This window comes from Coregonus lavaretus (assembly GCF_964263955.1).
Source record: "Coregonus lavaretus genome assembly, chromosome: 7".
NCBI classification, from domain to species: domain Eukaryota; kingdom Metazoa; phylum Chordata; class Actinopteri; order Salmoniformes; family Salmonidae; genus Coregonus; species Coregonus lavaretus.
The window spans coordinates 36,063,758-36,088,249 of record NC_139994.1 but is presented as its reverse complement, the minus strand read 5'-3'; the positions used below and the strand labels follow the sequence as shown (position 1 = coordinate 36,088,249).

Genomic DNA, 24,492 nt, shown 5'->3' with positions numbered 1-24,492 from the left:
CACAGTTTTGACTTCAACCTCCTCGCAACCTATAGGGTAGGACCTCCCCTAATAGGATTTATGCAAAAAGTCTCAGTTCAACCTGGGTCCCTTTAGGAATCTAGTTGTGGGTCAAATCTTATCCACATACTGTGTTAAATCGCAATTTAACCCATAAGATACAACCATCAGTATTCAGTGTTCACAGTACCAGATATCTCATTTATGCCTTAATTCATTTAGGATGGAAATTTTTTAACAAGTATTCATACTCACGCTCAGTACTTCTGATCAAAATTTGGTATTGGTCTATAATACAATATGCAAGATTTCGTTTTAACAGGCTCTGCATACCTTTTTAGAAGAGCGCTCTGATCAGGTTCCTGAGGCAAGACGAATAGTTGATGTCTCCTGGATTTCAGGTCACTCTTCCGTCTGTTTTTAGATCGATGATTTGCCTTTTCCTCTCGCACCAACTTTTAGATCGAATTAAACCATCCTCTGCTACCATTTTGTTGGTGAAACCATAATATGGAGAGGAAGTACAAAACCAACGACGCTAGACGGAGAGGAATTTGCTTAAGCAAAAGGCAGTTTATTAAACACAGAGATAGCTGGTACTGCTCAAGCTACATGCATGGGATCCTGCTAATTAACATGCATGGACCTAATCATATGCCACGCTAATAGTGTCAGCTGAGAAGGATGGATAAACAGAGTTTTCAGCATTACTTTATACAATGCAACATAATGAAAGGGGTCCTTCTTCTAGTCCCTTGATTGGTTCCCGAGGCGTAGGAGGCAGGTCTGCTCTGTCCAGAGCAGAAGCCCCATTGGTGCACGGCAGAGTCCTCTGCCCTTGGCACCCGACCAGTAGAAAGAAGTGCAGTTTGTGTGTGTGCGTCCACAGAGCAAAGAACTCGTGAGGCATGAGAATGAGTGTGCGTCCACATTGAGATGTGTGTGTGAATGTGTGTATGTCTCAAGGGAAAACTCGTGGGGAGCAACCAGTGATTGTGGCCTGTGGCGTGGGTGTTGTCCTTGACAAGATATGGTCCTCTGTCCATTGTTCTTGCATAGGAACAGCATTGATTGAAAACAAGCTCCTAACACAAAATGGGTCATGCACAACATTTTAGTCAGACCAAGCTATAACATTTTATATTTACTACGACACTCACCATTTATTAATCATTACTCCCACATTTGTAAATGTTAGTAAGCTAGTTATTCACATGTGTGTATATACAGTGGAGAAAAAAAGTATTTAGTCAGCCACCAATTGTGCAAGTTCTCCCACTTAAAAAGATGAGAGAGGCCTGTAATTTTCATCATAGGTACACGTCAACTATGACAGACAAACTGAGAGAAAAAAATCCAGAAAATCACATTGTAGGATTTTTAATGAATTTATTTGCAAATTATGGTGGAAAATAAGTATTTGGTCACCTACAAACAAGCAAGATTTCTGGCTCTCACAGACCTGTAACTTCTTCTTTAAGAGGCTCCTCTGTCCTCCACTCGTTACCTGTATTAATGGCACCTGTTTGAACTTGTTATCAGTATAAAAGACACCTGTCCACAACCTCAAACAGTCACACTCCAAACTCCACTATGGCCAAGACCAAAGAGCTGTCAAAGGACACCAGAAACAAAATTGTAGACCTGCACCAGGCTGGGAAGACTGAATCTGCAATAGGTAAGCAGCTTGGTTTGAAGAAATCAACTGTGGGAGCAATTATTAGGAAATGGAAGACATACAAGACCACTGATAATCTCCCTCAATCTGGGGCTCCACGCAAGATCTCACCCCGTGGGGTCAAAATGATCACAAGAACGGTGAGCAAAAATCCCAGAACCACACGGGGGGACCTAGTGAATGACCTGCAGAGAGCTGGGACCAAAGTAACAAAGCCTACCATCAGTAACACACTACGCCGCCAGGGACTCAAATCCTGCAGTGCCAGACGTGTCCCCCTGCTTAAGCCAGTACATGTCCAGGCCCGTCTGAAGTTTGCTAGAGTGCATTTGGATGATCCAGAAGAGTATTGGGAGAATGTCATATGGTCAGATGAAACCAAAATATAACTTTTTGGTAAAAACTCAACTCGTCGTGTTTGGAGGACAAAGAATGCTGAGTTGCATCCAAAGAACACCATACCTACTGTGAAGCATGGGGTGGAAACATCATGCTTTGGGGCTGTTTTTCTGCAAAGGGACCAGGACGACTGATCCGTGTAAAGGAAAGAATGAATGGGGCCATGTATCGTGAGATTTTGAGTGAAAACCTCCTTCCATCAGCAAGGGCATTGAAGATGAAACGTGGCTGGGTCTTTCAGCATGACAATGATCCCAAACACACCGCCCGGGCAACGAAGGAGTGGCTTCGTAAGAAGCATTTCAAGGTCCTGGAGTGGCCTAGCCAGTCTCCAGATCTCAACCCCATAGAAAATCTTTGGAGGGAGTTGAAAGTCTGTGTTGCCCAGCAACAGCCCCACAACATTATTGACCAAATACTTATTTTCCACCATAATTTGCAAATAAATTCATAAAAAATCCTACAATGTGATTTCTGCATTTTTTTTCTCATTTTGTCTGTCATAGTTGACGTGTACCTATGATAAAAATTACAGGACTCTCTCATCTTTTTAAGTGGGAGAACTTGCACAATTGGTGGCTGACTAAATACTTTTTTTCCCCACTGTAAATACCTGTCTATTTATGGGAAAATGACACTGATTAACTCCTTAGTCATATCTCAGTTTACTCACTTACTTATGGCGCTGCTTATTCCTGATGGTTCGTTTTTCAAATCATGAGCAAAAATATTTAGCTTTATCCGGGATGCAAAACCGGACAAGATAAAGCGTGCCTATCTATATAATGAATATGAGCTGGGTGGGTTGAGATTATTCAATATAAAAGCACTAAACCTCTCTCTAAAAGCTTCACTTATACAAAAGTTTTACTTGAACCCAAATTGTTCTCATGATTACTATGAAAAGCTCATCCATTGTTTAAAAATGGCCCTTTTGCCTTTGTGCAGATTGCCATGAGACAACATCCCAAGAAAAACCTAGAAACGTCCTCGGGACATCAACAGGACCAATCGGGAACTAGACAAAACCTCAATAGGACCATGACACAGCATTCCAAGACCACTCTTAAACATCCTCGGGGACGTCGTCAGGACAAACCGGGAACTAGACAAAATCAAGGGGACCAAGGGGCCCATGACACAACATTCCAAGTACGTCCTAAAAACATCCTCGGGATGTCCTCAGAAAAAACTTAACTAGACAAAACCTCCAGCGGACCATGACACAACATCCCAAGAACGTCCTAAAAACGTCCTCTAGGACATTCCTGGGACAAACCAGGAACTAGACAAAACCTCCAGGGGACCATGACACAACATCCCAAGAACATCCTAAAAACGTCATCGGGGACATCCCCAGGACAAACCAGGAACAAGACAAAATCTCAAGTGGACCATGGCAGAACATCCCAAGAATGTCCTAAAATCATCCTTGTGGATGTCCCTGGGACAAACCATGAACTAGACAAAACCTCCAGGGGACCATGACATAACATCCCAAGAACACCCTAAAAACGTTCTCGGGGACGTCCGCAGGACAAACCATGAACTAGACAAAATCTCAAGGGGACCTTGACACAACATCCCAAGTACGTCCTACAAACGTCCTCAGGGATGTCCCCAGGACAAACTGGAAACTAGACAAAACCTCCAGGTGACCATGACACAACATTGCAAGAACGTCCTAAAAATGTCCTTGGGGTATCCCCGGAACAAACCGGGAACTATACAAAACCTCGAGAGGCCCATAACACAACATCCCAAGAACATACTAAAAACATCCTTGGGGATATCCCTGGGACAAACCAGGTGCTAGACAAAACCTCATGGGGACGATGACACAATATCCCAAGGGCGTCCAAAAAACGTATTCGGGACGTCCCCGGGACAAACCAGGAACTAGACAAAACCTCCAGGGGACCATGACACAACATCACAAGAACACCCTACAAATGTCCTTGGGACGTCCCCAGGGCAAACTGGGAACTAGACAAATCTTCCAGGAGACCATGACACAGGGTACAAACAGGGAACTAGACAAAACCTCCAGGGGACCATGACACAACATCCCAAGAACATACTAAAAACGTCCTCTAGGACATTCCTGGGACAAACCAGGAACTAGACAAAATCTCCAGTGGACCATGACACAACATCCCAAGAACAATCTTAAACATCCTCGGGGACATCCCCAGGACATTCCGGGCACTAGACAAAATCTCAAGGGGACCATGATACAACATCCCAAGTATGTCCTAAACCGTCCTCGGGGGACGTCCCCGGGACAAACCAGGAACTTGACAAAACCTCCAGGGGACCATGACACAACATCCAAGTACACCTTAGAAATGTCCACGGGGACATCCCTGGGAGAAACCCAGAACTAGACAAAACCTCCAGGGGACTATGACACAACATTCTAACCACTTTAGGCGACCATTTCGTAATGTTCCGGGGATGTCCAAACAACTCATTTTTGTTTGCAGGTTATATACTCTATGCAGACACAAACTAAAATAAAAACACAAGAGCCAAGACATGTGGTCACATGGATTTAGTATGTCCTTAGTATGTCTCCATATGGTTTGCCTGCATCAGTATCTAGTGTGTAGAATACTTCAATTTGACTTGATACCTTATATTACAAGGTGTTGAGCAGAGTCTACAGATTATGGACACAATTCTTATCAGACACCAGTGAATTGGTTAATTTGCCAACACCATATGGGAAACTCACAACAGTGACATAAAAAGGTTACCACTCCTGAAATCAATCACACACAATGCCTTTCCCCGCCTTAAACAATGGTACCGCTTGAACCTATTGAAATATGCACAATAGTATAGAGATAGTGGGAGCTCATTAATCAAAAGACTTTAATCAGTAATCACACCTTGGTCTTTTTCTTGTGGGTGGTGGCCATATTGTAACAATTGATGTCAACAATGTAATCATGATTAAAAAGGGAGGTCAGGCATAGAGCCTTTCATATGGAAACTGAAGTGGAGGCAGGTACACTTGGTTAAGAACCACAGACCTAGTCTCACGCAATGTTCAGTATCAATATGAAAGAGCTACTGGTAAGTCACACGTCACAAAGGCTCTGAAAGGACTTTCATATGATAAGGAGATTACAGGTGAGTGCTGCCCTGCCGCTCAATATTATTGACTGTTATCCTAATATATCTTAAACTGACACAAAGGTTATCATGAGCTAATTATTTATCTGTAAATTTAGACATAGTCCAGCTTCGAGTCTTTTGAAAACTTGAGAAGACAGTGAAGCATTTTCTGGGCCTATTGTGTTATACCAGCTTCTGTGTAATTTTTTTTTATATAACTTTTCATAAAACTTTCTGACTAAAAGATCATTGACAGCTACAACAGTGTCAGGCACTTCTGTAGCAAATGGCAATACTACAGTGCATACTCACAATAATGCTTAATAGAGGTTTTCTAAAACACCCCTTACCCTGAATATTAGAGTATACACATTCTTCCCCTCTAGTCAGGGACTGATTAAGACCTGTGACACCAAGTGGGTGCAATTAATGATCAGGTAGAACAGAAAACCAGCAATACTCCTCGTAGGGTAAGATTTGAATACCCCTGCTGTCTACTATACAGGTGTAGGATGCCAACCTGCTTTATGCAGGCTTCACCATGTGTGGGTGTGCTTGCCCACCACTATAACAAATGGTGCCGGCTGTACTGATTGGATTGTACTGATGATCAGAGAGCCTGATTGGCTGTTGGGTAGAAGCCCAATATAATTTAAGGCTGAGGTACCAGGACCCCATCACACCAGTTCCAGTTCAGGTAAGAGAATACTGATTTCACTCTACTTTCCAGATAGTTGACAGATATTGTTTTGTTATGATAGAACCATACCTCTGATGATAATTTGAGAATAGCCCTTTCATTTACATTGTTCAATTTAAAATTGACACAAAACTATTACTAATATAAATTTATTTATTATGATTAAATGTTTGTATTTATTTTTATTGTTGTGAAATGGGCATTAGTCTTATTTGACTCATCATTGTAGACACAGGCATTGCTGATGAGAGTGTATTGTTGTCCTTTGGGGTGTAAACTGTATTCTCTGATTTCAGCCATGCAGATGTTACTGTCTAGCTTTGTGGTGCTACTGCTGAGTGGTGAGTCCTGAAAGTCTGAGTTTTGTTTTCCCTTTCTTTTTTTTACCAATGATAATCCTGAAGAATGCACTGTGTGCCGAAACATTGGTGTTTACCCATTAAATGACTGGGAGCCTACAGTATTTAGAGTATGCGTCTATCTTTATTTTGTTACATTTTGTACAAATGATGAGAGTAATAAAAACACAGAGAAAGGATAGTCTGCAAAGAAATGGCAAGCATTGAGAAACGTGCTACCGTGAGATTAATACAAATTAGGTGCCATGCACACAAGACGCATTTTAAGTCAGTACTAAAATAATATATTGCATATCAAACCACTGTAAAAGGTTACTCCTACAGTGAGACTGCCTCAGTAATTACAAATGGTTGCTGAGTACACCGTTAGTGTCAGTGTAGCTGTAGGTGGGTGTGGTGGTGGAATCAGGCGCAGGACGCACAAAGTAAGTCCAAAAGACTTTAGTTGTTTGCAAACAAAACACAGCACGAAACAAATGCCCAGAGGCGAGAAACTCCGCACGCAGGCGAAATAAAGCGGGCGCACAAAATACGCGCGACAAAATACTCCAATACACAGAAATGGAGAGCAGCTCAACCGAGCAAACTGTATAATCAATAGCTAAACGCACGACAGTGAAAAACAATCACACACAACACTAGACAAACACCACGAGAACTTATAGGACACTAATTACACTAAACGATAACAGGTGTACAACAATCAGACAAAAGCAAACGAACATAGAAACATGCAACGGTGGCAGCTAGTATTCCGGAGACGACGAACGCCGAAGCCTGCCCGAGCAAGGAAGAGAGGCAGCCTCGGCCGAAACCGTGACAGTTAGACTGTGTAAAATTGCAATTTTAAACTATATCCATATAATATTCATTAATATCTCTCTTACAGTTCTGTTTTCAAGAGCGGAAAATGAAAATACAGTAATATTGTGCTGTGGGTGGCTATTCAATTATAATTTTATGACAAATTAAGGCAATAATAAGACCTGTGGAATATGGAAAGATTTTAACAAACCTAACGCAATGGTAAATCTAAGCGCAGGTGGTAGATTTTCACTATCACAATTATTGGCGCACTTGCTGGCGTTGGCGCGAAAGGGCTGTGTTTTGATGAATAAACAAGTTGTGGGTGCAAAACGTGCTCCATGGCGAAATATGCTGTTGCTTCAAGTTGTGTATTTACAGTCTTTTATGTGTTGCCTTGGAATCAACTTCAAATCCAATGTTAGTTTGATATCGTTTGTTAAATGGTTTACAGAAACAAAATAACAAAATGTAGACCTATCTTTACTAAATACGTTAACTTGAACCCATTTGTAGTCCACATTGTTCTACTGTAAGTAATTGCACGGCTTCAATAGCATTTTACATTTTCATTTTCGTCATTTAGCAGACGCTCTTATCCAGAGCGACTTACAAATTGGTGCATTCACCTTATGATAGCCAGTGGGACAACCACTTTACAATATATCACCAACAATTTTTTTTTGGGGGGGGTGAGGTAGGGGGAGGGTAGAAGTATTACTTTTATCCAATCCCAGGTATTCCTTAAAGAGGTGGGTTTTCAAGTGTCTCCGGAAGGTGGTGAGTGACTCCGCTGTCCTGGCGTTGTGAGGGAGCTTGTTCCACCATTGGGGTGCCAGAGCAGCGAACAGTTTTGACTGGGCTGAGCGGGAACTATGCTTCCGCAGAGGAAGGGGAGCCAGCAGGCCAGAGGTGGATGAACGCAATGCCCTCGTTTGGGTGTAGGGACTGATCAGAGCCTGAAGGTACGGAGGTGCCGTTCCCCTCACTGCTCCATAGGCAAGCACCATGGTCTTGTAACGGATGCGAGCTTCAACTGGAAGCCAGTGGAGTGTGCGGAGGAGGGGGGTGACGTGAGAGAACTTGGGAAGGTTGAACACCAGACGGGCTGCGGCATTCTGGATGAGTTGTAGGGGTTTAATGGCACAGGCAGGGAGCCCAGCCAACAGCGAGTTGCAGTAATCCAGACGGGAGATGACAAGTGCCTGGATTAGGACCTGTGCCGCTTCCTGTGTAAGGCAGGGTCGTACTCTCCGAATGTTGTAGAGCATGAACCTGCAGGATCGGGTCACCGCCTTGATGTTAGCGGAGAACGACAGGGTGTTGTCCAGGGTCACGCCAAGGCTCTTCGCACTCTGGGAGGAGGACACAACGGAGTTGTCAACCGTGATGGCGAGATCATGGAACGGGCAGTCCTTCCCCGGGAGGAAGAGCAGCTCCGTCTTGCCAGGGTTCAGCTTGAGGTGGTGATCCGTCATCCATACTGATATGTCTGCCAGACATGCAGAGATGCGATTCGCCACCTGGTTATCAGAAGGGGGATATGACAGAGCCAAGTGACTTGGTGTATAGAGAGAATAGGAGAGGGCCTAGAACTGAGCCCTGGGGGACACCAGTGGTGAGAGCACGTGGTGCGGAGACAGATTCTCGCCACGCCACCTGGTAGGAGCGACCTGTGAGGTAGGACACAATCCAAGAGTGAGCCGCGCCGGAGATGCCCAACTCGGAGAGGGTGGAGAGGAGGATCTGATGGTTCACAGTATCAAAGGCAGCAGATAGGTCTAGAAAGATATAGAGGTAAATTGCATTATGGCTAAGCATGGACATGCCAAACATTGTCAATAAGCAAGATTAAATTAATTATTGATAAGGCCTAAAAAGAGAACGAATAATTTGAATCAAAACGAAACAACAACTTGTTTTAAATAGGCTGTCACACTTACAGGCACCATCATTTCTCCCCGTGGGCATATAATATTGAAACAACACAGACTATGAATGGTTTTACGCACATCCAAACTTTTCACAGTAGCTGGACAAAGATCCAATATAAATAGTAAGGGAGAATGTCCACTCCCTGTTATACTGCTCCCAAGTAGGCCTAAGTTTTATGAACATAATCGGAACAATCTTACCGATCAGATTGCATTCACACATCTCCAGAAGTTGCATTGCAAGCACGACATGGACGTTGTCACCATAACACCAGGAAGGTGAATCATTCTAATAAGTTTGGTTGTAATAAAATCTTACAAAAAACAAGCAATCCGTAAATAAAAAAATTATATTAACAACAACAACAATAAATCAAATCAAATTGTATTTCTCACATGCGCCGAATACAACAGGTGTTGACCTTACAGTGAAATTCTTACTTACAAGCCCTTAACCAACAATGCAGTTTTAAGAAAAATAAGTGTTAAGTAAAAAATAGATAAGTAATTTTTTATTTTTATTTTTTATGAATAAATAAATAAATAAAAATAAATGACAAATAATTAAAGAGCAGCAGTAAAATAACAGTAGCGAGGCTATATACAAGGGGTACCGGTACAGTGTCAATGTGCGGGGGCACAGGTTAGTCGAGGTAATTGAGGTAATGTGTACATGTAGGTAGAGTTAAAGTGACTATCCATAGATAGTAAACAGGGGGGGGACAATGCAAATAGTCTGGGTAGCCATTTGATTAGCTGTTCAGGAGTCTTATGGCTTGGGGGTAGAAGCTGTTAAGAAGCCTTTTGGACCTAGACTTGTCGCTCCGGTATCGCTTGCCGTGCGGTAGCAGAGAGAACAGTCTATGACTAGGGTGACTGGAGTTTTTGACAATTTGTAGGGCCTTCCTCTGACACTGCCTGGTATAGAGGTCCTGGATAGCAGGAAGCTTGGCCCCATTGATGTACTGGGCCGTACGCACTACCCTCTGTAGTGCCTTGCGGTCAGAGGCCGAGCAGTTGCCATACCAGGCAGTGATGCAACCAGTCAGGATGCTATCGATGGTGCAGCTGTAGAACTTTTTGAGGATCTGTGGACCAATGCCAAATATTTTCAGTCTCCTGAGGGGGAATAGGCTTTGTCGTGCCCTCTTCACGACTGTCTTGGTGTGTTTGGACCATGATAGTTTGTTGGTGATGTGGACACCAAGGAACTTGAAGCTCTAAACCTGCTCCACTACAGCCCCGTCGATGAGAATGGGGGCGTGCTCGGTCCTCCTTTTCCTGTAGTCCACAATCATCTCCTTTTTCTTGATCACGTTGAGGGAGAGGTTGTTATCCTGGCACCACACGGCCAGGTCTCTGACCTCCTCCCTATAGGCTGTCTCATCGTTGTGGAGATCAGGCCTACCACTGTTGTGTCGTCGGCAAACTTAATGATGGTGTTGGAATCGTGCCTGGCCATGCAGTCATGGTGAACAGGGAGTACAGGAGGGGACTGAGCACGCACCCCTGAGGGGCCCCCGTGTTGAGGATCAGCGTGGCAGATGTGATGTTACCTACCCTTACCACCTGGGGGCGGCCCGTCAGGAGGTCCAGGATCCAGTTGCAGAGGGAGGTGTTTAGTCCTAGGGTCCTTAGCTTAGTGATGAGCTTTGAGGGCACCATGGTGTTGAACGCTGAGCTGTAGTCAATGAATAGCATACTCACGTAGGTGTTCCTTTTGTCCAGGTGGGAAAGGGCAGTGTGGACCGCAATAGAGATTGCATCATCTGTGGATCTGTTAGGTTGGTATGCAAATTGAAGTGGGTCTAGGGTTTCTGGGACTATGGTGGCCTGCTTGAAACATGTTGGTATTACAGACTCACTCAGGGACAGGTTGAAAATGTCAGTGAAGACACTTGCAAGTTGGTCAGCGCATGCTCTGAGTACACGTCCTGGTAATCCGTCTGGCCCTGCGGCCTTGTGAATGTTGACCTGTTTAAAGGTTTTACTTACATCGGCTACGGAGAGCGTGATCACACAGTCGTCCAGAACAGCTGACGCTCTCATGCATGCTTCCGTGTTGCTTGCCTCGAAGCAAGCATAGAAGTAATTTAGCTCGTCTGGTAGGCTCGTGTCACTGGGCAGCTCGCGGCTGTGCTTCCATTTGTAGTCTGTAATAGTTTGCAAGCCCTGCCACATCTGACGAGCGTCGGAGCCGGTGTAGTACGATTCAATCTTAGTCCTGTATTGACGCTTTGCCTTATAAGCGTCCGGGTTAGAGTCCCGCTCCTTGAAAGTGGCAGCTCTACCCTTTAGCTCAGTGCGGATGTTGCCTGTAATCCATGGCTTCTGGTTGGGGTACGTACGGTCACTGTGGGGACGACATCATCGATGCACTTATTGATGAAGCCAGTGACTGATGTGATGTACTCCTTAATGTCATCGGAAGAATCCCGGAACATATTCCAGTCTGTGCTAGCAAAACAGTCCTGTAGCTTAGCATCTGTGTCATCTGACCACTTCTTTATTGACCGAGTCACTGGTGCTTCCTGCTTTAGTTTTTGCTTGTAAGCAGGAATCAGGAGGATATAATTATGGTCAGATTTGCCAAATGGAGGGTGAGGGAGAGCTTTGTATGCGTCGCTGTGTGTGGAGTAAAGGTGGTCTAGAGTTTTTTTCCTCTGGTTGCACATTAAACATGCTGGGAGAAATTAGGTAAAACGGATGTAAGTTTCCCTGCATTTAAATCCCCGGCCACTAGGAGTGCCGCCTCTGGATGAGCTTTTTCCTGTTTACTTATGGCCTTATTCAGCTCATTGAGTGCAGTCTTAGTGCCAGCATCGGTTTGTGGGGGTAAATAGACAGCCACGAAAAATATAGATGAAAACTCTCCTGGTAAATAATGTGATCTACAGCTTATCATGAGATACTCTACCTCAGGCGAGCAAAACCTTGAGATTTCCTTATTATTAGATTAGATTTACAAATATACACAGACCGCCACCCCTTGTCTTACCGGAGGCGGCTGTTCTATCTTGCCGATGCAGCGTAAACCCCGCAAGCTGTATGTTATCCATGTTGTCATTCAGCCACGACTCGGTGAAACATAAGATATTACAATTTTTAATGACCCATTGGTAGGATATTCGTGATCGTAGCTCGTCTATTTTGTTATCCAATGATTGTACGTTGGCTAATAGGACTAATGGTCCGTCGGATCCTTACAAGACACCCCGACCCACGTCCCCGATATCTCCGATGATGGGGATTTGGGCCTTGTCCGGTGTCTGAAGTAAATCCTTCGCGTCTGACTAGTTTAAGAAAGAATCTTCGTCCAGTACGATGTGAGTAATCACTGTCCTGATATCCAGAAGCTCTTTTCGGTCAAAAGAGACGGTAGCAGGGACATTATGTACAAAATAAGTTACAAATAACGCGTAAAAACACACACAATAGCACAATTGGTTAGGAGCCCGTAAAACGGCAGCCATATCCTCCGGCACCATTATACCCTGTAATTATACATGTCAAATGTAATGATATCAAAATGTAATGATATCATAAAATCACCAGGATAATAAAGACACGCATTGCTGTTGAACCAGCCTTCGTTATAATAGGCCTAAGGTAGGGCTTGGGTTTTGAACATATAAAATGGAAAACAAGCAATTTTTACAGGTTACAGATAACTTCTAAATACGAGGTTCACCGGTATTCACCGAAGGTTCTCATCTCTCGTTTCATGATGGGCATGGACACATAGCCTACATCATGGAGGGGGTTTAACGCATGTCCAAAATGGGACCTGCATGGCTAAAATAATGTGGGCCTGCCTACAATGCATAGATAAAAAGGGAATGTCAGCTCATTGTTTTACTCCTTTAAAACTTCATATTTTAATGCTTTGGTGATTAAGATTTATTTCCTAAGGAGCCTAACCCTTTTTTGACAGCCTTGACTACTTTGCGATTACATTTGGCAAACCCCAAAAAAGCCTTAATTGAGAGGAGGGGAGGCTATGCTTGGTTTTTAATAAAATATATATATTTTTAAAGACAAAAAAAAGGTTTTCATGTTTCTAAATACGAAGTATACAGGCACAAAAAGCACATTAGGCTACTCTTGTTCCATACACATATGGGCAGTGTGCGTCACGGCTGGATAGGCTGCGTTTCTGCTGTCAGAATTCATACCATAACCAACTGCGTTACCGCTAAAACCAGCTTTTCGTTGGTCTTAAATATCCCTATCAGTGCTGCCTGAAATTAACTTTGGATCATGTTTTTAAGGACACACCTCAAATATTTCCACCCAGCCCATCTGAGCGCAAGCGAGCTGATACAGTGCATTCGGAAAGTATTCAGACCGCTTGACTTTTTCCACATTTTGTTACGTTACACCCTTATCATTAACACAAAATACCTCTTAATGGCCAAGTGAAAAAAGGTTTTTAGAAATTTCGGCAAATGTATTAAATATAAAAAACAGAAATACCCTTTGCTATGAGACCCGAAATTGAGCTCAGTTGCATCCTGTTTCCATTGATCATCCTTGAGATGTTTCTACAACTTGATTGGAGTCCACCTGTGGTAAATTCAATTGATTGGACATGATTTGGAAAGGCACACACCTGTCTATATAAGCTCAGAGACAGAATTGCGTCGGGGCACAGATCTGGGGAAGGGTACCAAAACATTTCTGCAGCATTGAAAGTCCCCAAGAACACAGTGTCCTCCATCATTCTTAAAAGGCAGTAGTTTGGAACCACGAAGACTCTTCCTAGAGCTGACCGTCCGGCCAAACTGAGCAATCGGGGGAGAAGGGCCTTGGCCAGGGAGGTGACCAAGAACCCGATGGTCACTCTGAAAGAGCTCCAGAGTTCCTCTTTGGAGATAGGAGAACCTTCCAGAAGGACAACCATCTCTGCAGCACTCCACCAATCAGGCCTTTATGGTAGAGTGGCCAGACGGAAGCCACTCCTCAGTAAAAGGTACATGACAGCCCGCTTGGAGTTTGCCAAAAGGCACCTAAAGGACTCTCAGACAATGAGAAACAAGTTTCTCTGGTCTGATGAAACCAAGATTGAACTCTTTGGCCTGAATGCCAAGCGTCATGTCTGGAGGAAACCTGGCACCATCCCTACGGTGAAGCATGGTGGTGGCAGCATCATGCTGTGGGATTTTTTTTCCAGGGGCAGTTACTAGAAGAATAGGATCGAGGGAAGGATGAATGGAGCAAAGTTCAAAGAGATCCTTAATGAAAACCTGCTCCAGAGCGCTCAGGACCTCAGACTGGGGCAAAGGTTCACCTTCCACAAGGCAAAGACCCTAAGCACACAGACAAGACAATGCAGGAGTGGCTTTGGGACAAGTCTCTGAATGTCCTTGAGTGGCCCAGCCAGAGCCCGGACTTGAACCCGATCGAACATCTCAGGAGAGACCTGAAAATAGCTGTGCATCCAATCCATCCAATCTAACAGAGCTTGAGAGGATCTGCAGAGAAGAATGGGAGAAACTCCCCAAATACAGATGTGCCAAGCTTGTAGCATCATACCCAATAATACTCGAGGCTGTAATCGCTGCCAAAGGTGCTTCAACAAAGTACTGAGTAAATGGTCTGAATACTTATGTAAATGTGACATTTCAGTATTTTTTTTTTAATGCATTAGCAAAAAATTCTAAAAACCTGTTTTTGCTTTGTCATTATGGGTTATTGTGTGTGGATTGATGAGGGAAAAAAACGATTTAATCAATTTTAGAATAAGGCTGTAACGTAACAGAATGTGGAAAAAGTCATGGGGTCTGAATACTTTCCGAATGCACTGTATAAGACAGTTAAATAGCCGAACATGGCGTTAGGGCTGGAAAATGCCAGTGAGCCTGTTTTTACATGATGAAATTACAAACCACTGTGCGTTTGACACTAGCGCTGCCTTAACGCCAGCCGAAAATAGAGCCCTCTGTAGATAAAACAAATGGTATTTGCTATGCTGACACTGATAACTTACAATATAAACTGTGTGTGTTAGGTACATATTCGCCCTGCAAATCCACAATCACAGAGATTGTGTTCTATTGACTATCACAAAAAGAAGTGTTCAGCTGACCAAATCTGTGCCAAAAGGTAAAGGACCAATGGCATAGTATACAATTTTGCATGCTTGCTACAGCTGAACAAGGGACATACAATTATGGTATCTAGACAGATTCATGAGACAACACCAAATCAATTATAGGGATTTGCTGTCCAATTTGGGGAACATAACTTTGTAGGACTTTGTAGGACTCTGCTCTGCAGGACCAGCTACTGTCCCACCAAAGACAGGCACCTGCTGGGCGATGGGCGACCCTCACTACCGCACGTTCGACGGCCACTATTACAACTTCATGGGCAACTGCACCTACACCATGACTAAGAACTGCCATGTTGACAAGGATCACCCAGCCTTTGAGGTGCAGGCCAAGAATGTGGAGGACCGTGCAAACTCGCAGGTCACCTCAGTGGGAATGGTCACCGTCAAGGTTTACGGTGTCAACATTGACATTGTCAGCTCTGAATTTGGTCTTGTCCGAGTAAGTGGATTCACAAGTTGTCTACCTATGTTATCTGTTCAACAACCCTTGTCTTTGTTTGGTGTATCTGTATAAATTATTTTTCTACTGTGGTTTGATTTCATTCCAGATTAACTTCCAGTTATGGAATCTCCCCATCAGTTTAGAGAATGGCAAAGTGAAACTCTCCCAGAGTGGATTTTCAGTTGTCATGGAGACAGACTTTGGTCTGATGGTGCAGTATGATTGGCTAAAGTACCTGGTGGTGACTATGCCTGGGAGCCTGGCAGGCAAGGTGTGTGGCATGTGCGGCAACTTCAATGGCAAACAGGATGACGAACTCACCATTCCCAGTGGCTCCCTTGCCAGTAATGTTGTGGCACTAGGCAAGAGCTGGAGGGTATCAGACAAGGGAGGTGATGCCTACTGCAGAGATGAGTGCACAGGCCAATGTGAGAACTGTGAGAGCAGCTTGGTTAAGCACTTAGAAGGGGAGATATTTTGCACCTTTCTCACAGACATCATGAATGAACCCTTCAAAAACTGCCACACCACCATCGACCCCAAGATCTTACATGAGAACTGCTTGTATGACCTTTGTCGGGGCGAGATCATGAAGACGTACCTGTGTGACACCCTGCAGGTGTACACCGATGCCTGCCAGAGGGCTGGGATCGAAGTGTACAACTGGAGGGGCATTGCCCATTGCCGTGAGTAACCAGCAAAGATAACTGATCATTTTCAGGAGGATAAGAGCATAAAGGACTGCAATACTTTATTTCCCCTTTCACATGTTGTAAAACTGAGTGTGGTCTGTGGTCTTTTCCCCCAGCCAAGCCTGAATGCCCAGAGAACAGTCACTATGAGTTCTGTGGAAGCGCCTGCCCTGCCACTTGTGAAGACCCAAATGCTCCCTCCAAATGCAAAGCCAGCTGTGTGGAGGCCTGTACCTGTGACGAGGGCCACCTGCGCAGTGGGAACAAGTGTGTGCCTAAGTCCCAATGTGGCTGCCAGTACAAAGGCCACTATGTGGAAGCCGGAACATCTTTCTGGGGGGATGAGAACTGTACCAAACGCTGTAACTGCAGCTCCACTGGTGAGAGAGTTGAGAGCCAGGTGGCCAGTTGTCCACTTGGACAGCAGTGCCAGGTGGTTGATGGCATAAGAGGCTGCTACCCTACAACCTTTTCCACATGCATGGTGTCTGGTGATCCACATTACCACACCTTCGATGGACAACGCTACAATTTCCAGGGCACCTGTGTGTATCAGATGGCGAGTGTCTGCTCCAATGACAGTACCCTGGAGCACTTTAGTGTTGCCATACAGAACGATGGGCGAGATAAAAAGGTGGGGTCCATCACCAAGCTGGTAGAGGTCAAGGTCTATGGGTACACGATTGTCATCAGCAAAGAGCACCCAGGTTTTGTGATGGTAAGAAATTACTTATAATAAAAATCGTATAGTTTCGATTACAATGCCTTCAGAAAATATTCATACCCCTTGACTTATTCCACATTTTGTTGTGTTACAGACAGAATTCAAAATGGATTAAATTGTGTTTTTTTCCTCACTTATCTACACACAATACCCCATAATGACAAAGTGAAAACATGTTTTTAGAATGTCTTGAAAATGTCTTGAAAATTAAGTACAGAAATATCTGATTTATTCACACCCGTGAGTCAATTCAGGTTAGAATCACCTTTGTTGATCCATCCTCAGTTTTCTCCTATCACAGCCATTAAACTCTGTAACTGTTTTAAAGTCTCCATTGGCCTCATGGTGAAATCCCTGAGCGGTTTCCTTCCTCTCCAGCAACTGAGTTAGGAAGGACGCATGTATCCTTGTAGTGACTGGGTCTATTGATACACCATCCAAAGTGTAATTCATAACTTCACCATGCTCAAAGGGATATTGAATGTCTGCCTTTTTCTTTTGTGTAACAACAGTTGCCCTTCTTTGCGAGGGATTGGAAAACCTGCCTGGTCTTTGTGGTTGAATCTGTGTTTAAAATTCACTGCTCGACTGAGGGACCTTACAGATAATTGTATGTGTGGGGTACAGAGATGAGGTAGTCTTTCAAAAATCATGTTTAAACAATTCCATATGTTAGCTTAGTAGAAGCCTTTTAGAGGTTAAACACTATTATTGCACTATCCATGCAACTTATGTGAGTTGTTAAGCACAGTTTTACTCCTGAACTTATTTAAGCTTGCCATAAAAAATGGGTTGAATTCTTATTGACTCAAGACATTTCAGATTTAATTTTTTTATTAATTTATAAAAATGTCAAAAATATATTTATTTAATCCGTTTTAAATTCAGGCTGTAACACAACAAAATGTGGAAAAAGTCAAAGGCACTGTATATGTTAAAAAGGTCAACACTGAGGTTAACTGAACCATTATTCCTCTACTTTTGTGTTCTCCTTCAAAGGTGAATGGTGAACTCGTGAATCTTCCCGTAAAACTCAACAAACTGCACATATACAAGGGTGGTTGGTTCGCTGTGATCGAGACTGACTTTGGGGTGAAAGTGTCCTATGACTGGAACAGCGTAGCAACAGTCACTGTCCCCAGCACTTATGCAAATGCAATGTGCGGCATGTGTGGCAACTACAACCACAATCCAAACAACGACATGCAGATGAAGGATGGAAGGCAGGCTGCCACTGCAGAGGAGCTTGGTCAGAGCTGGAGATTAACAAAGATCCCTGGTTGTGTGAACGGCTGCAAAGAACCATGTCCTGACTGTAGCATCACCCAGAGGGATCAGTACATGACAAACAAGTACTGCGGCCTCATCAGCGACCCAACAGGCCCCTTTCGTGACTGTCACTCCAAGGTGGACCCCATGGGTTTCGTCCAAGACTGTCTGTATGATGTCTGTCTGTACCAGGGAAACAGAAACATGCAGTGCAATACCCTAACTGCCTACACAGCTGCCTGCCAGGAGAAAGGGGCCATGGTCTACTCCTGGAGGTCGGATAAATTCTGTGGTATGGACGTTTGATTGATTGTTTTTTTTTTTACAAATTACATTTCAGGTAATTGAGATGGTGAATATGCATTTACATTTTGCAAATGTAAATTCTCGTAGATGCCCAGTGCCCTGCGAACAGCCACTATAGGCTTTGTGCCCAGGGCTGTTCAGCCACATGTCAGAGCCTGTCAGCACCCACTGGCTGTGAAGCTCTGTGCAAAGAGGGATGTGCCTGTGATGCTGGCTTCCTTCTCAGTGGAGACCAATGTGTACATCTCTCCCAGTGTGGTTGTCTGCACGAAGGGAGATACTACAAAAATGGACAAGTCTTCTACCCCAACGAACTCTGTCAGCAAGAATGCACATGCAATGGCACGGTAGGGATAATGAATGGCAGAAAAATAGGACTTTCCTTTCTATAATTGAGTGTAAACCCTTATAAACGTGTATTAACATCTTGTGTACAAAATAATTGAACTGTTATTTTTAGATGAAGTGTCAGAACTTTTCCTGTGGACCCAACGAGAAGTGTGAGGTGAAGAACGGAGTCAGGGCTTGCCAGGCTGTTGGAAAGGGAGTTTGTTCCATCTCAGGTGACCCACATTACAACACCTTTGACAACAGCACCTATGACTTCCAAGGCACCTGCACCTACACTGCAGCTAAAGCCTGCCATCTGGAAGGCACACACCTCAACCCCTTCTCTGTAGTGGTGGAGAATGAGAAGTGGTATGCTATGTCATCAGCTCCAAAGGTGTCCGTTGCCAAGCTTTTGGCTGTAGAAGTCTATGGTAACATCCTAATTCTACGCAGGAACCAAATCGGAATGATCATGGTATGTATATGATTTTTTTTTTCATCATGTGTCTGTGTTCCATTAATGATCCCCCCCCCCCAAAAAAAGTCTGGATGACTGACACATCCATACAAAAACATCACACAAATTGTGAGTTTAAATGCAGCCCAGAAATGAGCGAGTATGAGATGAGAATCTGTTTTGAATGAGAATCTCTTTTGAATCAAACACAACATGTCTTCCCCAGGTGAACGGCGTCCTGACTAACCTCCCAGTGAGCCTAAACAACGGTGCAGTTCAGATTTATCAGGACGGCTCGAATGATGTCATATTGACAGACTTCGGCCTAAGAGTTACCTATGACCTTGTGTACCACGTCACCGTCACCGTCCCTGGCAACTACAGAGGCAAGACCTGTGGTCTGTGTGGCAATTTCAATGGTAACAAGAATGATGAGTTCCTGCTACCTGGTGGACAGATGGTCAAAGACGTCAACTCTTTTGGGGCGGCCTGGAAGGTCAGCATGCCTGGGGTGGTTTGTGAGGACGGCTGCAGCGGAGACTTCTGTCCGAAGTGTAACTCTAAGAAGAAAGCAGTGTTTGGTGCTGACTGTGGTATCATCACGGATCCTAAAGGACCCTTTGCCTCCTGCCACCATGAGATAGACCCAGCCTCTTACTTCAGAGACTGCCTCTTTGACGTCTGTATGGCTGAGGGAGATCGTAATATGCTTTGCCACAGTGTTGCTGCTTACATGTTAGACTGTCAGGACTTTGGTGTAAAGATCGAAAGCTGGAGATCACCAACCTTTTGCCGTAAGTAGGTTAGGGGGTTTTCTGACGCTAGACCAAGTTTTCTACAACTCTCTCAGGCTGGTCTCATAGAGTAGACGTAACATAGTAAATGAAAAGGACACTCAAATTAGTATGATATGTTACGTTTGGTATGGTTACATAAGAAAGAAGGTTATTTAAGGCAAAAACAAAAGGACGGTGGGTTGGGTTGGTTGGGTTGGTTGGGTTGGATGGGTGGGTGGGTGTATAATGCGAACGTATAGCATGCGTGTTTGAATCTCATCACAGACAACCCTTCCCCTAACCTTAACCCTTTAACCTAACTCCTACGCCTAACCCTAACCTATAACCTATCCTTAATCCCTAGCCAAGCTAATATTAGCCACCTAGCTAACTTTAGCCAACTAGCAATCTAGCTAACCTTAGCCACGACAAATTGGAATTCGTAACATATCATACCTATTGCAAATTCTTAACATATGTGACTCGTTTCAGGAAACTAGGCATATGTCGCGCTTTACTACTTCACAGGAGAGCCAACCTTCCCACTAGCCATGATTGGCTGAGATAATGAGTGGGCTGGAAATGCCGAGAGATGAGTTCAGATGGGTCTGCCATGTAGCATGCTTCTGTCTATAATATGAGCTGGTCAGTATGTGTAGGTAATCCTTTCTAACATGGCTTTTTTGAAAGATATCACGTATTAGAACTGCATAAGTGTTGCTCTCCACTTTCTGGAAGACCGAGTTTTGAAATCAGTGGAATTAGAGTATGATAGCTAAGGAGATGCAAATATGTAGACGGAGTCGAAAAGAGAACACACAGAAGGCTGTTGTATAAAACACCTGTCTCCAGATTACATCTTCAAACTAAGGGCAACTATGGCATCCGTGACAGAGAGGGAGAAGTGTCCATCCATGTATAAAGGTAAGAGAGTCTAGCTAGCTACAATTTAAGATATTACACGTTTCTAAATTTGTCAGAAAGTCATTTTCATTTCAAGTTAAAGTGTACTGTTAGCTAGCTAACTAACGTTAGCTAGCTGGCTAGCTAGCTAACGTTACGTGTATGATCTGTGTAATAATATTATTCGTATCTCAGAGCCATTTGCATTGCTAGTTATAGCCTAATGTTAGCTAGCTAGGCAAAAAAGCGTGATTCAATTGTTGCCAGCAGCACAGTTGCAGTCACCAACACTCTGGATAACATAAAAACTGCCTAACCAGCTCTGCTAGGGCAAGTAAAATGGTCAGAGTGAGCTGTTCTCTCATTTGTGTCTGGAAGTAGCTAGCAAGCTAGCCAACGTTAGCCAGTTAGCTTGGGTGCTTGACTGCTGTTGTTAGGATAGAACGCTCGGATCAACCCTACTTTTCGGCCAGAGCGTCCAGTGTGCGCTCTGAACGCTCCGAAAGGGAAACACACTGAATTTACGAACGGCCAATCTGACAACGCTCAGAGTTTACGAACGCACCCGTAGTATAAGCCAGCCTTTAGTCTTGAAATCTTTGGTTGTTTAGCCTCACCTGTGAATCCTTAAAGAGATGGGTGGGGCTAAAGCTTAAAAGGGTGTGAACGATGCTGAATGGGTGTAGACAAAGAAGCGCTCTCCAGTGGGTACCAAAACATTCAAGGGCCATTTTCTCAAAAGTGAGGTTACAAGTTTATCAACTTTCAAAGCAGAATTACTTTCCCATTGTTCCTCAACTGTAGTGTATGATATACAATTTTCTAGCTCTGAGTCTCAACTTCTATCCAATGTAAAAAACACAATTTCAAATTTTGCTACATAAGACCGAATCAAGCCGGTCGGTCAGATATTGTACGAATTGCAATTCGTAACATATCATGCGAAATGTAATTCGTAACATATAATACGAAATGGATGGTGGACTTCCACAAATACATACATACCATACCAAACGTACAACATTTGAGTTTCTCTTATTTTCGTTTACTATGTTACGTCTACCCATGAGTCCAGGTTGACTCTCTGCAAATCAGTCCAGTCATAACTTTATTTCGGTTTTCACATTCGGATAACCTAATATTTAAAGTCATAATTAAGAGCCATGTTCATGCAAAAGGACTAAATTAGAGTTATCTTCTCATATGTCCACAGCATTCTCCTGTTCTGCCAACAGCCACTACCAAACCTGTGCTGAAACCTGTGCAACTCCATGTCCCGGCCTATCTGACACCATCAACTGTCCCACCACCTGTGCTGAGGGATGTGCCTGCGACAAAGACTTCTACTTCAATGGTACCGGCTGTGTTAGCTGGGACCAGTGCAGCTGCTATGCTGGTGGACACACCCTTAAGGTAGGGGCACTGCAAGCTGGATACTAAAATTATACTTTGAGCATTATTTGAAATGTTATGTGAAAAATGACAATTATTTGAAATTTTCAGCTGGAACTGAACCTGGTCATGAACTTCAGATCTACAGTACCAGTCAAAAGTTTGGACACACCTACTCATTCAAGGGTTTTTCATAATTTTTTACTATTTTCTACATAGTAGAATAATAGTGAAGACATCAAAACTATGAAATAACACATATGGGAATCATGTAGTAACTAAAAACGTGTTAAACAAATCAAAATACATTTTAGATTTTAGATTCTTCAAAGTTGCCACCCTTTGCCTTGATGACAGCATTGCACACTCTTGGCATTCTCTCAACCATCTTCATGAGGTAGTCACCTGGAATGCATTTTAATTAACAGGTGTGTCTTGTTAAAAGTTAATTTGTGGAATTTCTTTCTTAATGCGTTTGCAAAGCTCTCATCAAGGCAAAGGGTGGCTACTTTGAAGAATCTCAAATATAAAATATATTTTGATTTGTTTAACACTTTTTTGGTTACTACATGATTCCATATGTGTTATTTCATAGTTTTGATGTCTTCACTATTATTCTACAACGTAGAAAATAGTACAAATAAAGAAAACCCCAGAAACAAGTAGGTGTGTCCAAACTTTTGACTGTTACTGTATGTATTTTGGAGAGTTGTCTGTGACTCAAACTTGGATGTGTAAAAGTCTCAATGATATGTGTCTGGGATGTTTTTAGATAGGGGAATCCCTGATTTCAGACGACTGCTTTGCGGTCCACATCTGCCAGAAATCTGGAGTTGTTTTGTCACAGTCTATGGCGTGCCAGGGAGAAGAGAGCTGTCAGATCAAGGAAGGTCTACGGGGATGCTATCCACTTAATGCAGGGGTACATGGCTGAGTAAGTAGTTTCTGACTTCCCCCAATGGTGAGCCACTTCACCATGTAATATGATTGTGAACCTAACCATCAATATATGAGACTGTGTGTCAAATAATGGTGTTTGTAGGGTATCAGACTTGAAATGATTTTAACTTCCATAATGAAGATTTTGAAAACTTAGCAGCAGGTGTTAGCATTCATGCTTACATGACAGATTCCAGTGGGAAATAAAATTATATGCACTCACAACACCTTTCCCCTTCTCTTTTACAGTGATATGTGAGAAACTGACCACGCTACAACTGAAGAACATTCTGCTATTGGAGAATCCCAGCAAAAATACACATTACTTAAATTAATATGATCATTTGTCAATGATTTGTAACAAACAGTAATTACAATATTTGTAGAAGAATGCCATTTTCTGCCAAACCCTCACCTCAGATTTTTAAAACAATTCCAGAAAGTGATTTGGAATGGTCAAATCATTACAATGGTAATCAAGTCAAACAATTGCTTATCTCATTATAGGTTAGAAATTAGATGTTAAATATTTTCTATGTAATAGAAAGTATTAAGCTGTATTTGCTGGATTAATTATCTGTACATGTAATTTGCTATCTAAATTATACTGAATTATGAATTAAAGTGTTGTGATAAAGTATCCTTTCGAATATGCATTCTTGTTAATAAAGAAGACATGAAATATTCCTTCATAAATGTGTACAGTGCATTCGGAAAGTATGCTGACCCCTTCCCTTTTTCCACACTTTATTACATTACAGCCTTATTCTAAAATGGATTAAGTAAATGTTTTCCTCATCAATCAACACACAATACCCCATAACAACAAAGCAAAAAGGTTTTTAGAATCTTTTGCAAATTTATACCAAATAAAATAACAAAATACCTTATTTACATAAGTATTCAGATGCTTTGCCGTTAGACTCGAAATTGAGTTCAGGTGCATCCTGTTTCCATTGATCATCCTTGAGATGTTTCTACAACTTGATTGGAATCCACCTGTGGTAAATTCAATTAATTGGACATGATTTGGGAAGGCACACACCTGTTTATATAAGGTCCCACAGTTGACAGTGCATGTCAGAGCCATGATGTCGAAGGAATTGTCCATAGAGCTTCGAGACAATTGAGCTCCGAGACAGGATGGTGT

The 24,492-nt window shown here is 43.1% G+C and overlaps 1 protein-coding gene across 1 annotated transcript; it reads left to right on the top strand.

Moving 5' to 3' along the window:
- Nucleotides 1-15,317: 15,317 nt before the first annotated feature.
- LOC311132514 (IgGFc-binding protein-like) lies at nucleotides 15,318-22,451 on the top strand (the record flags this gene model as incomplete). Its single annotated transcript, XM_084165789.1, has 8 exons — nucleotides 15,318-15,551; nucleotides 15,661-16,240; nucleotides 16,363-16,964; nucleotides 17,970-18,531; nucleotides 18,819-18,892; nucleotides 19,006-19,350; nucleotides 19,559-20,033; nucleotides 22,225-22,451. 8 exons carry the CDS (start codon nucleotides 15,318-15,320, stop codon nucleotides 22,449-22,451), a joined length of 3,099 nt encoding a protein of 1,032 aa, XP_084021915.1.
- Nucleotides 22,452-24,492: the final 2,041 nt, after the last annotated feature.